Here is a 14,855-nt window from a genome sequence, read left to right as displayed (position 1 = left end):
TGCCGCTTCGGCGCTTAATACATCTGCCCACTAGAAATGTAAACATGTAAATGAAACTGCACACAGTTTATTAAATATAACCTGTTTTAATACATTATTAATTAAGAAATATACATTTCCAGTACATGGCACTTAGCGCATATAAGAAATTGCACTGCAGCACAAGAGATTAACCCTGTCAATGCTGTGGTTGACATCTTGACCACAATCTCCCTCCTATATTATAATGGCTTTGACTGTTGCTAAGCAAGTAACAAAGGTGTTGGATAAGCACAGTATAGTTACATACCTCCCAACATGACCCTCTCCAGGAGGGACACAATGCTCTGGTCCTGGACTTCCCTGGTAAGAGGTGTGGCTGCAGCGCAGTTCAAAATCCAAATAGGGGAGCCACACCAACTGTCATTTCAAACGTTGCCAAACATCACTGGCTGGGACTCACTGGCAGTTGGTGTGACTCCCCTCTTTGAATTTTGGACTGTACTACAGCCCCACCTCTGGAGTCGCCACCAATCATAAATTACCAGGGAAGTCCAGGACCAGAGCATTGTGTCCCTCCTGGAGAGGGTCATGTTGGGAGGTATGTAGTTGTGACAGCGTGATAATGGTTGTCACGTCCCGCTCCTCTGGATCAGCTTACCTTGCTCATTTGGTCTTCTGTGCATGCTATGTCTCTGCGATCACCCTGTGCATGTCACCCCCTGCATTGTCTCTGGTCCCAGTTAGGTTGTGTGACTAGGCCCAGCTCAGTATGGGCACAGCCATCTTGACTCTAGTCATGTGACCATTCATACACCTATCTAGTTCTTGCAATTCTCCATATGATCACTGCACTATATCCTCTCCCAGGGCAGACTAGTTAAACCTTTCCAGTTTAGCAGCACATTGCCAGATCAACCAGTCATATTCCTGACTTCTTGTGATACTTGTGATTTAGGGCCTGATTCAGCAAGGAACGCACGCTAGCAGATGCACGCAGCCGGCCGCTGCGAGAATATGCTAATCAATGCATACACACGGAGACTGCAGCACAAGATGCAGACGCCGAGCCCCACATTAAGCCGCCCATCTACCTTTACTCACAGCCTGATCAGCACGCAAGATAGCGTAAACATCGGTAACATTGAGAACCATCAGGCCCATATCCACAATAGTGGTTGACATGACCTGCCGCAGGATTTGGGCCGCTTCCTCTGTACAGCTTACGGTATGGCTGCGTATGCCGCCACACTGCCTTAATTATGCACACCCCTATAACTTCATCCCAACGCACAGGCACGCCTGCGTTTGCCTGACCATCCCTTGTCACCACCCACAAACTGTACTTCCTGTCAATCAAAATCGGAAGGGTCTGTTTACACACTACGTGTAGTTTGCGTACCCCAACCCGATCGCACTGGCTAGTTCATGCACACGCAGTGCGATGCATGGGCAGTGTGAAAACATCGGCCAAGTGCGTGCATCCTCTCCTTTTGTGTTCCTTGCTGAATCAGGCCCTTAGTACATAGATGTCAGCTCTGCTGTTACCTTCATCTGCAATTATTCCTAGTTACGCATGTGTTCCTACTAGGGGTGAGCGGGTTCGGTTCTACTCGGTTCCGTTCGGATTTAAAAACCGAATCTTATTGGCTATCAGCTGTCACAAGTTTTGGATAGCCAATAAGATTCGGTTTTTAAATCCGAACGGAACCGAGTAGAACCGAACCCGCTCACCCCTTGTTCCTACTAGCTAAGATTACATTCCACAGATCTGCTCTGGTGTCTGCATTATGGAGCTTCAGTGAAGTCTACTAATTGTGTTGTCCACCTGAGGAGTTACAGTAGCTAATCACTCAGGGCCTGATTCAGCAAGGAACGCAGTCATGCAGATGCACGCAATCGAAGGATGTTCGTGGTCTGTGCATGTGTCTGGGTCACAGTGTGCGAACCGCTCACTGCCTCCGCAAAAGCGACTGCAGTGAATCCGCAGACCCAGAGAAAAGTGATTGCCAGGAAGTACCGTTTGTGGGTGGATACGGAGAGTGGTTGGGCGAACGCAGGCGTGCCAGTGCGTTCGTACCACATTCCGTGCGTACGTCTGCATCCGTGCGTTCCTTGATGAATCAGGCCCTCAGTCTGCTGCCTTCTAAATCTGCAGAAGACTCCCAGCCTGGTTAATCCTGCTTCTAGCTCTGACCTGTTCTGCAGCACTACTGCTCCCCAGGGGCGTGAAGAGCCTCTCCAGGTCCGGGGGAAGGGAGCGTGGCCTAAGCATGGGAGGCGTGGGTACGTCTCCTTAGGATTAAAAAAATGAACAAAAATGTATTTTGCAGCATTAGTGAGGGGGGAGCTGTGAGCCCATCAGCCCAGCACAAAGCCAGTGGTGGCGCAACCAGTGTGATCGCTCCCCCCTCCTTAGCAACTGCGAGCAGTCTTCCACTGCAGCCCAGCACACAGCAGTATGTGCTGGGCTGCTGTGAGGTAAGAGGTAGGGGGGGCGGCGCCGGACCCCTCTATTGTGTCTCACCTTCATACTACTTGGAGAAAGCCGGTTACTTTGTTTGTGTGCATTCCATTCATCAGTCTGGAACACTCTGCACCAATCCACCTGCAGACTTTGGTTCCTGTACGCAGTTACCTTTCATAATCCTGCAAACTACCATCGCCTGCTAAGAGTGCAAGTTCCAAGAGAGTGTGCTTCTACGCAATTACGCCTGGCTTCAGCAGTGTTCCCTACATAGCACACAGGACCTCATTCAGAGGCGGTCGTTAGTTGCAAGCGATCGCACTGAAACGGGAAGGCCGCTTGCATCCTGAACGACCGACTCCTTGTCGATCGCTAAGCTGTGGGTTACACCCACAGCTCTAGCGACCGACATGGGTGATGGTCGCGATGGTCAAGACCATCGCGACCATCGGGGCTTACGACCAGACCCTAAGGTTAGGTCTGGGCACTCGTAAGCCCCAGGGAGCTTCCTGCTCTGATCGAGCAGGAAGCTCCCCACTGACATCAGCAATGATGTCAGTGGGGCCGCCCCCAAACGGCAAGCGTTCCGGCGGGAACGCCTCCATTTGGGCAGGCACACCCCCTGCCCACCTCCCAAACGGGGCGAGCTGTCACTCACCATCGACAGCTCGCCCCGTCTGCTGCGAGACCCTTAGCGACGGAGCGTCCGTCGCTAGCCGGGTTTCGCGCACGACGGAGCCGGCTCCGTCGTGCGCATGCCCAGTGGGGTAACATCGAGTCGGTTGCGAGCGCTCAGCGCTTGCTACCGACTCTGAATGACCCCCACAGTTTTTAGAAGTGAGTTTTAAAGTCGGTCATTTACGCGGAGCAAAGGTATGTGTACACACATACCTTTGCTCAGTCTGCATGGATCGTTTTTTTTTAGTTTTTTTATTTTAACCCCTGGATTGCCTACTTGGAGAAGAGGACGTGATCTACGCATAGGAGAGGTGAGTATGGATTTTTTTTTTCAGGTACACCCCTATGGATTACTTCGGATAATAGGTGAGTATGTGTGAGTGTGAGTGTGAGTGTGCATGTATGTTTTATTAAAATTATACTTTCACGGTGTAAGTTTGTTTATTTACGTATTTCTTTAGTTGTGGAACTACAAGTGCCAGCGGGCCCGTAATGCCCCGCATGCTGGTATTTGTGGTTCTCCAAATACCAGCATGCAGGGGAGGCTTGCTGGTACTTGTGGTTCTACAAATAAAGACAATATGGTAAATTTAATTTTACACTTTCACTTTACACTATCAACCCGGCACCCACCGCCCTAGGGTGCCGGGGATAGCCCCGGGCTATCAGTCTAGGCCTGGGGTGCCCTGGAGAGGGGTACCCCTTTATTGGGGGGGTACCCAACTCCCCAGGGATCCCCGGCCTGGACTGACTAGCAGTCAGGGATAATGCTTTGGCCGGGGAAACCGGTGAAAGGTTTTCCCTGGCTGTGGCATTATCCCCCTGCTAGAAAGAGTTTGGTGCTGGTTCAGGAATTTTCAGGGGACCCCTACTCGTTTTGTCCCCTGATTTTCCAGAACCAGGACCAGCTCAACAAAGCCCTGTGCTGGTTCTTAATATACAGGGGCCCCCTACGCATTTTGGCCCCTGTATTTTTAGAACCAGAACAGGCTTTATAAAGCCCGGGGCTGGTTATGCTTTTGGGGAGGGGGTGCACGTCATTTTTTTTTATTTTATAACATTTAACATAAGTACACACAGAAACATGTACATATCTCATGGATATGTGCATGTTTCTGTGTTAATCTGACCTGCTCAGGATGTACTCGCTAGCCTGAAGCAGGTCTATTATTTGGGGACTTTTGGTAATCTTTTTTTTGCGAGTCTGAAACAGACACTCTATTACATTGGACGAGTTGATTGTTTTCAATGTGAAAACATCTGGATGCGAGTTTGAGAATGGAGAGTTTTAGTAACTCTGAAAAATGCGAGTTTTAGTGAACAGACACCCTATTACATTGGAGAGTTGAGAAAAATTGCGAGTTTAGCACCAAACTCGCAATTTACCAAAACAGACTACCTATTACATTTGGCCCATAGTGTATAATCTGCATCCACCAGTGCCATATGTTTAACTCATCTTTCTGAGTTCTAGATTCCAGTTACCTACCATTTCAATCCAGTTATCTTCTATGCTGTTTCCAGGCCGGTTGTCTGATAAAGTACCCCTCTAATACAGTCTATAAGCATCACATACACTGTGATCACTTATACCAGTCTCATCTGTTTTAGCCCAGTGGTTCCTGTGCCAGTAAACAAACTCAGAGTTCTGAGAATGGGTTTAATAAAGCTGTGGACTGTAACTCAGAAGAATGCAATTGCAAAGAAGAATAAAAGTACAGACAGCCAGGTTTGAACTCACAGAAAGTGCACTACTTGGACCAGTAGGCTGGAAATAGAGAGACAGGCAAGGCGGCTGTAGTTCAGAGCTGAAGGTATGCAGGTAGCTGAGCTAGAACACACAGCAGAAAACCAGAAACAAGCTGATGGCAAGGTAGACTTGAGGTATTTGAGGCATATTAAGGTGTAGCTCATTAGATGGAAGGGAATGGACACAGAGTTGAGTGCAAGTGCCTTTGCGGAGCTTATTTTGTGTCTTTTTTGATCTGTACATACGCCAGAATCAAGCGTACATATCTCATATGAATATCCACTTGTGTCTGAACAGTTGTAAATGGGCGTTCTCACTTAGTGCAGTATCCAATTAGCCCCGATATTGTTTTGGGGGCGAAAAACAGGGATATTTCGCCGGTAATCCCTGCTTTTTTGCCAATGTTTTTTTTCCCCCATATCCTATTATAACAGACGAAAAATAGAATATTCGGGGCGTAAACATATAGGTCTGTGAGCTTATCACGGATCCTATGTGTTCTCGCCATTGCGGGGGTGAAAAAAGAGCACTTTACGTGGATTATTTTTCAGGACACATCGGGTCCCAAAAAAACCCACGATAAGTGCCAACATCAGGCTAATTGGATATCCCCGACAAGATCCATTAGCAGCACTTAGGGCTTTATTCAGAGGCGGCCGTACGGTCTACGACTGCACGGCCGCCTCGATGTTTGTCTAGTGCGCATGCGCACGAGGGAGACGGCTCCTTCGTGCGCATGCGTGAGACCCGCTACGACCGACAGCGCCGGTCGTAGTGGGTCTCTTTCCAAAGGGGGCGATGTTGATTGACAGCTCGCCCCGTTTGGAAGGCGGGCCGGGGGGTGGCAGCCCAAACGGAGGCGTTCCCATGGGAACGCCTGCCGTTTGGGGGAGGCCCCACTGACATCACTAGTGATGTCAGTGGAGAGCTTCCGGCTCTGACAGAGCCAGAAGCTCTCCGGGGCTTACGACAAGTGAGACCCTACCCTAGGGTCTCGTCGTAAGCCGCGATGGTCGCGATGGTCAATGACCATCGCGACCATCACCCTAGCGGTCGTTAGAGCTGTGGGTGTTAACCCACAGCCTAACGACCGAAACAGAGGCGGGCGGTCAGGATGCAAGTGGCCGCCCAGTTTCTGAGCGACCGCTTGCATCCTCCGACCGCCTCTGAATGAGGGCCTTAGTGCTGCTAATTGGATACCTCCCTTAGTCAGTGAAATTGTGGGTTATGCAGTGTTGTGCATACACATACATATGCAGTGGTGTCATGAGGGGGGTGCCGGGGGTGCGGGCCATACTTGGGTGTCATCCTCAGAGGGAGTGACACCAAAATGCCGGCTCCTCTGCAGTGACAGGAGCCCGGTGCTGCAGTGTGACATTCTCCTGCAGCACCCAACTCCTATCATAGAAGAGGAGCTGACAGTCCAGTCTATGGGGGCAGCCCAGCATCTTCAGCAATGCTGGGCTACCCCTGGAGTGAAGTCATCGAGATCCCCCTAGAGGCCACGCCAATTTATTTTAAGCTACGCCCCCTTCTCGGGAACAGGCGTGCCGGATAGTCAGGATGCTCACCGTGAGTCGCCAAATCTGCTGACGCCTCTGTACATACGCCTGCAGACTGATCTTTTGCACAATATAGAAGTCTGATGCAAGTGCACACTGATCATGATGAGTATCAAATATAGGCCCCCATTTACTAACGAGTTTTATCACTAAAACGAGTGATAAATGTCACTGTGTATGATAAATGGTGCTCCAGAAAATCAGCTCCCAACTGTCATTTTTCTAACAATTGACAGTTGGGAGCTGATTGGCTGGAGCACCATTTATCATACACAGTGACATTTATCACTCATTTTGGTGATAAAACTTGTTAGTAAATGAGGCCCTAAGTGTACTAATAGGGGTGGTCTAGCCACAGAGATGCATATGGGTGAATATATGCATTTAGGGCCTGATTCACAGTTGGGAATAGAGTAAGAAAGAGCAAGTAATTGTACATCTTTGTAAAACCCTTAGGCCCCCATTTACTAATGAGTTTTATCACCAAAACAAGTGATACATTTCACTGTGTATGATAAATGGTGCTGCAGCCAATCAGCTCCCAACTGTCATTTTTCTAACAGTTGACAGTTGGGAGCTGATTGGCTGGAGCACCATTTATCATACACAGTGAAATTTATCACTCGTTATGGTGATAAAACTCATTTGTAAATGAGGCCCTTAGTTTTGTGCAAGCAATACAGAGCAGTTATGATTAACTTGCTTTCTACACTGCAACAGGCCTAGGGGTCTATTCATGAAGCAATGAAAAACCCTTTATCAGTGACAACAGGGCTTTTCACTGCTTCATCCTATTCACAGAAGGGGTTACCATGGAGAAATCTTGCTTCCCCATACACTAGTATGGGGAGAGCTATTCATAGAAGCACGGAAAGGTCAGCGTTTCGCTACCACATTTTTTTTTCTCCATCTTCTGAGAGGTGAAGAGCTGGGAAGACAGAGGTCTCCCTGCTCTCCCTGCCCCCTTCAGTTACAGCAACCTATCAGAGGAGCCCTCGGCATATGCCAGGGCGCCTCCTCTGTGCTGTCCTGCTTGGCCCAGTGCCCCCTCGTTCTGCCCTAACCCCACCGCCACTATAGTAAGGTGACCCAACATATGCATATGCCGTGTCACCTACTCCATGCTGCCCACTGCCCCAGTGTGCCTTCTCACTCTGCCCTAAACACCCCCCGGCATATGCCGGGTCATCTCTTACCTGCCCGGCGCTGCCGGCAGGTAAGAGATGATGAACATGCTGTGACCAGGCATATGTTCGCAGCCAGCCACACTGTCTCCGCCGCTCTGGCACCCTCCCCGATCCTGCTGCCACCATCCGGTCTGATGAAGTGTCCCGGCATATGTCGGGTCACTTTAGACTGCTCACCCTCGGCTGCCCCCGGCTCGCTCAGCCCTCCGCCCTGCTACACGGATGTAATTACTGTCCCTGATCTGCTTGAGGGTGCTGCTGCCGGCGAATACGCACACAGGCGATCCAGTACCGTGATGCGTCCCGGGAGCCTAAGACAGGATCGCCGAAGGTGTCTTTTTTGCATCCAATCGCCAGAAAGGTAAGTGTACACGAATTTCTATTTAACAAAGCTATACTGTATATCGCATTGATCTGATGCGATATATAGTGGAAAGTAGAAATTCAGTTTTCACCTGATTCATGAATAGAACAGCTAGTGTCTTGACTGCTGCCTAGCTAAGCTGCAAGGATTTATTTGAGATAGGACAGCAACTCTTGTGGATTCTGGTACTGAAGTCAGAATCAAAATTAAAAGTACAGCAGTAGGTCTGGAGGGCAGGGCTACTGCAAAATAGTGATCATTATGATAATAACTCTGAAATTAAAGCATAGAATAAATAAAACAATTGAAGTTTAAAAATATGAGAAATTATAGAATGATTTTTTTTAACAAAAGTTAATCTACTGAGTCACCAAGGAATCCACATTATACAGATATAACCCCAACTACACTTGTAGCATTCTCTCTACAATGGAAATCAAATATTCTTCAGGAAGTTCTTCCCAGCACTGTTGCAGAAGTTGCATTTATTAGGTCTACTCTGACAATTTGATTAATAACAATAATAATAATTATATTTATATAGCGTTTCTCTCTAGAAGGACTCAAACGATACAAAATTATCTTTATTTTTAAAGAGAAAGTAACAAAAGAATGTGGAGATAATGGAGAGTGGTTCAAGCATCCTGACAGTAACAGAACATGGACAAATTATACGCTATGCAACGCCGTCACACATGAAAAAGTACAGGTAGGAAAGAAAACTTTCTGACATCAAACAATATTAAAAGTATGTATTTTAAAAATTGTGTTTAGTTTGCTTGTCATACATTTGATTATATACAGATGTGTCCTCTTCCATTTCGCCGCTTTGACTGCAAACATGCGCACGCATTGTGCCATGCAACTTGCCTGACACGCAGAGAGCTCTCATGCTGAGTTGGAGCTCGCAATGGCTAATTTATACACACATGTAACAGCGTTTAAACTGTAAGACACGCCTGCATTTTTCTAACCACCCCCCATTACCTTCCCAAAATGCTGACTACCAGTCGCTCAGTTTGCAAATGGATTCTCTGTGTGTGCGGAATAGCATGACAATCGCTGCATGTGTGCAGAGCAGCTTATACGCATGCACCATGGCAAACAATTGCTCGATCTGCTTGAAAATCGCCATTGTGTCTCTCTCTGAATCGGGCCCAAAGGCTCTTCTGAGGCTCAAAATTTAGACCTATGACCTCACTAAATAACATCATATGGATTTGGTGCTCTCTGTGCTATTTACTAGCCACTTGGGAATAATATGTGGAACCCCTCTTGGGTTCTGTAGCTGTGCAGCCCAGCGGCTATTCTGAAATGAGTTGTGACTCTTACAAATATATATATATAATGTAGGGTGTTTTTTTTTATTTGAGGTGGTATAGTTGTATTGGCGGCAGCACCAACACCCACCCCTCTCACCAATGTCACTGTGTGCTCTGTGCACAGAATGCTATGTAATCCTATCCTATTCAAGTGACCGCGGGCCCAAAGCACCTCTAACCCCCACGCCGGACTGGCCTTGCATATGGTGCCACGCATATATATATATATGTATATTTGCACTGGAATCAATTGCTCATTTGAACTAAAATCTCGTGTACTGTATGATCTCATCCAACATAAGTCCTAGTTGCACCGAATGACATATATGGAAGACAGTGTGCATAGCAGCTTAGTGACTATTTCTTTATATCAGGCTTTGATATAAAGTGATTTAGATAAACCTGCTGAAATTGTGGCCTTCAGTGAGTATTATAAATGACAGACTCTGTTTTCAGTGCCCATAAACGATTAGATTTCACTACTACGGTTTCCAATATAAGAGTGATGCTTTCAAATTGGGGTTGAAAAGGAAAAGCCACAATTTCATTACTGGGAACTCCTTGATCAAGGGACTAGCCCTATTAGGGAGGGCATACAAAATATAAGTCACTAATTCAACACTAGCATTTAATAAGTTCATTAGCAAACTGAGGGCCTGATTCACTACTAATGCAATTACGCATTAAATCGGCAAATTGTTCCATTCTGTGCATGCTTATGCATCGCAGTGTGCGAGCCGGCCACTGTGATCGGGGCTGTGATCGCAGTGACTACGCAGACCCGTCGCAGAGTGATTGACAGGAAGTTCCGTTTGTGGGTGGTGATGGGGGAGGGGGGGGGGGGGTCTGAGAAATGCAGGTGTGCCAGTGCATTTAAATGACGTTACAGGGGCGTGCATAAATGATCCACTAAGATGCCTTACGCAGCTTAAAGATTAAGCGTGCGATGAAGTTAGCAATTTCTGAGTGAGGTCAGAGCTTGTGCAAGTGTGCGTGAGTATGCGATGGTACTCAATTGTATCGATGGTTTTGCAGCCTTGCTGAACGTTACGGATGTGTGTAAGTTAAAGTGGGCGTCCTTATTTTGTGATGCAGCAGCATGGCGATCGCAATGGATTATCATATTATTGCAGTTGAACTGCGTGTGTAATTGCTATTGCATTCGCAGTTGCGATCGGTAGTGAATCAGGCCCTGAGATATCCAAATATTTATAGTCTCAATTAATATTGGTTAGGAGAGTCCTTAGTTGTTGTTATTATTATTATCCTTTATATAGCGCCACAAGTGTTCCGCAGCGCCTTACATCGGAACGCGCATCGTTGATCGTCCATCGTTCAGGCATGTCAGATATGAACGATTTTTCATCAGATATGAACGACTGAACGATTTTTAAATCGTTATCGTCCATATCTGAAGAAAAAATCTGATCGTGTGTATGCACCATAACAGTACATTACAGTGCAGGACAAGGAGACGATTTATATATATTGCTGCAATAGCGATTAAAGCACTCACAATAAGCAGCAGGGAGTTGGCAGTCACGTGTTAGGTGCCCTTATGGGGAGTAAGGCGTAGAAGAAAATGTAAAGAGAAGCACATGAGAGAAGAGGTCCCTGCTCGTGAGAGCTTACTTAGTTGTGTAGTACTCTTTTTAGTAGGAATTGTACATCCAAAATATGAAAGGCTGTTCCAGCATGGGATAGTTTCTTCAAACAAATGTTTGTTTCATTGATCTAAAAAGTTTGAGCAGAAAATAGTCCATAAATGAATATATATTTAGGTTTCTAAAGTTATGACCCATTTCGCTGGTCACTGCACGCTTTCTCAGATACAGAAACGTACTGCTAAACAGAGTGGTCAGCTCTGCACATACATATGGAAATAAAATGTACAAAGCATAATATTCAATAAATTAGAGAGTCAAATGCAGTAATAGGGTTAAACCTTTAAAGGGCATAATATAGCTTTTTGTCCTCACTGATAGTGTTCCTAGGCATTATATATGATTCTATCAAGCTAGATAACTTTCAGATTTCAAAGAAAGCACCTAGAAAGTCCAAAATAATGACAAGAAATATGGGGCCATACTTAAAAGCTGTACAGTATAGTGCTATCATATTTATAGGGAAACACTTAAGCAATTTTTAAAATTAGGTCTATTGCCATTTTTCTTTACATTCTCTCTCCGACTTTATAATATATGAATTACACTCTCCGACCATGTACTGTAATGCCCACATATCCTATTCTTAACCATTTTTTACTGTCAGTGTGAAGGCATCTTACTAGGCATGTGGTAATGGTTGCAACTAGGTAGCAAAAATGCATTTTTTTTATCTTACATTTGCAAATAAATGCAACTAGCGTCCAACACAGCATAAGTACCATAATGCCCATAAATTACAAATAAATTACTCCATTACATCTTTTTAAAAACCTTCTGTAATTAATAAATAATTTGCCATCTGGTTCTGGACTAGCATCTCCACAATACTGCTTAATTTCCAACTAATTTTCACAAGCTCCGCATCTGAACCTACTTTTTTATTTGTTTTGTGTTCATTTTAAGTAAATGTAGTAAACTTGATGCAATTGTCTACACACTGTTAACCGGATACAAATCTTTGTCTAAATTGTTATGTATCTACAGTATAGTACCAACTGTGTACACAGCACCTTACAAGATTTGTTAAAAGCAGGGGGAAAATTGCAACATAAGGAATTTGTTTAAGAATAACAATGGAAATTATTGCCTCCTGTACTGAAGATCTTGCCAGCTAAATACACAAATTTAAATGCAGTACAAAAAGTAATTTCACGCAAGGATTCATTCAGTGCAGCATGTCTAAATGACAGTGTTCTTGAGGATGTGAAACTTTAGCTGCGATATACATTTCATTAAAAAAAGGTAAGGTAGCAGCGAGAGAAGCAGCTACAAGAGCTGAACTACAGTTCTAGTGCATTGTTTGTGAGAAAAATGTTCATTTTGTGGCTCCACCCTTATTAGTTACACTTTATCAATCATCACAGCCTGGGACTCTCATCCTGTGTTTCCTTTGTGTGTACTGCTGTTACTATGCTCCTGATAGATGCTTGTTATCTGATACAGACCTATTGCCCCTGTAACCCAACCGGGTTGTTTGTGACTGCTACTGATCTACATGCCTGTATATTGTCCCAATTCACATTTCAGAATTATTCTTTACTTTCTAGGCAGCTACTGTACCATGGTTTTCATTTCACCATTTGCCTATTTAAAGGCCAAGCACTTAGTCCTCTATTAATTAATGAGCCTTGAATTGTGAACTGTTTGGCATATATTGTGTACGGCACTACGTACATTTTGTGGCAAGTTATAAATATATGTTTTTTTTTAATTCCCGTATATCGCAGTTACCTCTGCAATTTATGAATACAGTATAGCCAGAGCAGCTTGCAAACATGGCTAGCAGCAGTAGCAATAGTCTTAAGGTGGGTACACACCTAGCAGATGTATCTCCAGATCGGGTGATCAGATATATCTGTAGATGATGGTCTTTCATATACACTGAATAACCATCATCTTTCAGGCAGCCGTGGGTCCCGCTGGCTGGGGGGCGGGTTGGGGGCACCCCCCCTCCCCACGGCTGCTGCTGCATGTGTATGAGTGGTCTGCAGACTGCCCGAACGCACTTGCTGATGGACAGATATGTCTGCAGATATATCTGTCCATCGGTCGTGCAGCACAGCCAATGCAATATGTCTGTGAACGACATCGTTCACAAACATATCGCTGGTACACACTGGCCGACGGGCACCAGATATTCTGGCCGATCAATTGACTAGCCAATATATCTGTCAGTGTGTACCCAGCTTTAATCAGTGGCGGACTGGAGCATGAAGGGCCCACAGGGGAAGGCAATAAAAGAGGCCCCCAAATTGGTGTGGCCAGTAACTGGAGGGGGTCTATCTATCTATCTAAAATATATATTATACAGTCGGTGCATAAATATTGGGACATTGACAGAATTTTCATATTTTGGCCACTATTCACCACCACAATGGCTTTGAATTGAAACAATGTGCCTTCCACATATAGAAACCATTGTAATTCCTACACCGTTCACCTGATTTGGATGTAATTTTCCTCAAATTAAATCTGAAAGTCTGCAGTTAAAGCACATCTTGTTTGTTTCATTTCAAAGCCACTGTGGTGGTGAATAGAGGCCAAAATATGAAAATTCTGTCAATGTCCCAATATTTATGCACCTGACTGTATATGTGTGTGTATATACACACACACACACACACACACACACACACACACACACACACACACACACACACACACACACACACACACACACACAGTCAGGTCCATAAATATTGGGGCATTGGCAGAATTTTCATATTTTGGCCTCTATTCACCACCACAATGGCTTTGAACTCCCAATTACAATGTTTATCTACTGCCGGTGCCTTCAAAAAAAGAATGTACAGTGCAAAGGTATGGCATCTTAGAATGAAAACTCAGAGACAGGCTAGTGCAGATAGGGAGTGGTGAGTATGGAGGGGTCATGGCGGTAGTGCAGAAAATTAGTGTTTGTAAGGAAGGGTCGCCCAGTAACCCTTGCCATGCTGGTCAGCTGTGAGTAAATGAGACCACTACACATGTACTAACATTATGCCACACTGTAGTGCCCCCCAAATTATGCCACAGTTTAGTACATCTACATTATACCACACTATAGTGCCTTCCACATTATGCCACACTGCAGTACCCCCACATTGTCACACTGTAGTGCCCCCCACATTATGTCACACTGTATTGCCCAACACATTATACCACACTGTAGTGCCCACACCCTATACCACACTGTAGTTCATCCACATTATACCACACTGTAGTGCATCCACATTATACTACACTGCAGTGCTCCCCACATTATGTCACACTGTAGTGTCTACACATTATTCCAAACTGTAGTGCATCCACATTATGCCACACTGTAGTGCCCACATATTCTGCCATTTTAGTGCCCACACATTATATCACACTATAGTGCCCATACATTAGGCCACACTGTAGTGCACCCCACATTATACCACACTGTAGTGCCCCCCCAGGTTATGCTACACTGTACTATGCACAGATTATGCCACCTGTAGTACCCACAGATTCAGTGATCGCAAAATACATGCTATATCGTGTTTTTACATGATCCAGGAGGAGAGATACTTAAAAAGGACAGGGTCCCACAGGATGCACTGTGTACGCGCTGCAGAGCAGCCAATCACCATTGGCGGTGATTGGTTGAGGAGATGCTGCCGGCGGTGACTGGCTCCTGTGGCGCGCACACACAGCAGCCAATCACCGCCGGTTGCATTCTCATCCAATCACTGCAGGCAGCATCTCACCTACCAATCACCGCTGTCGGCATCAAATCCAATCACTTACCAATCACCACCACGAGCATACCATCCAATTGCCGCCAGCTGTGCTGGCATCTCATCCCAATTTCCCCTGCTTCCTTACAACTTCCCCCAAGCCTCCCTTACCCAGGTA

At 45.7% G+C, this 14,855-nt stretch overlaps 1 protein-coding gene across 1 annotated transcript in view; it reads left to right on the top strand.

Moving 5' to 3' along the window:
• CALCRL (calcitonin receptor like receptor) overlaps positions 1-14,855 on the top strand; it is a 196,064-nt gene that overhangs the window by 77,186 nt on the left and 104,023 nt on the right. The window contains exon 5 of the mRNA XM_088451049.1: positions 8,584-8,696. Coding sequence (XP_088307175.1) covers positions 8,584-8,696 — 113 coding nt within the window. The remainder of the gene's footprint in view (positions 1-8,583; positions 8,697-14,855) is intronic.

Source organism: Taudactylus pleione, unplaced genomic scaffold (genome assembly GCF_031769625.1).
Source record: "Taudactylus pleione unplaced genomic scaffold, aTauple2 ptg000536l, whole genome shotgun sequence".
In the NCBI taxonomy this organism is placed as follows: Eukaryota; Metazoa; Chordata; class Amphibia; order Anura; family Myobatrachidae; genus Taudactylus; species Taudactylus pleione.
The sequence above is the reverse complement of the archived record's forward strand: the minus strand, read 5'-3'. Positions and strand labels throughout refer to the sequence as shown.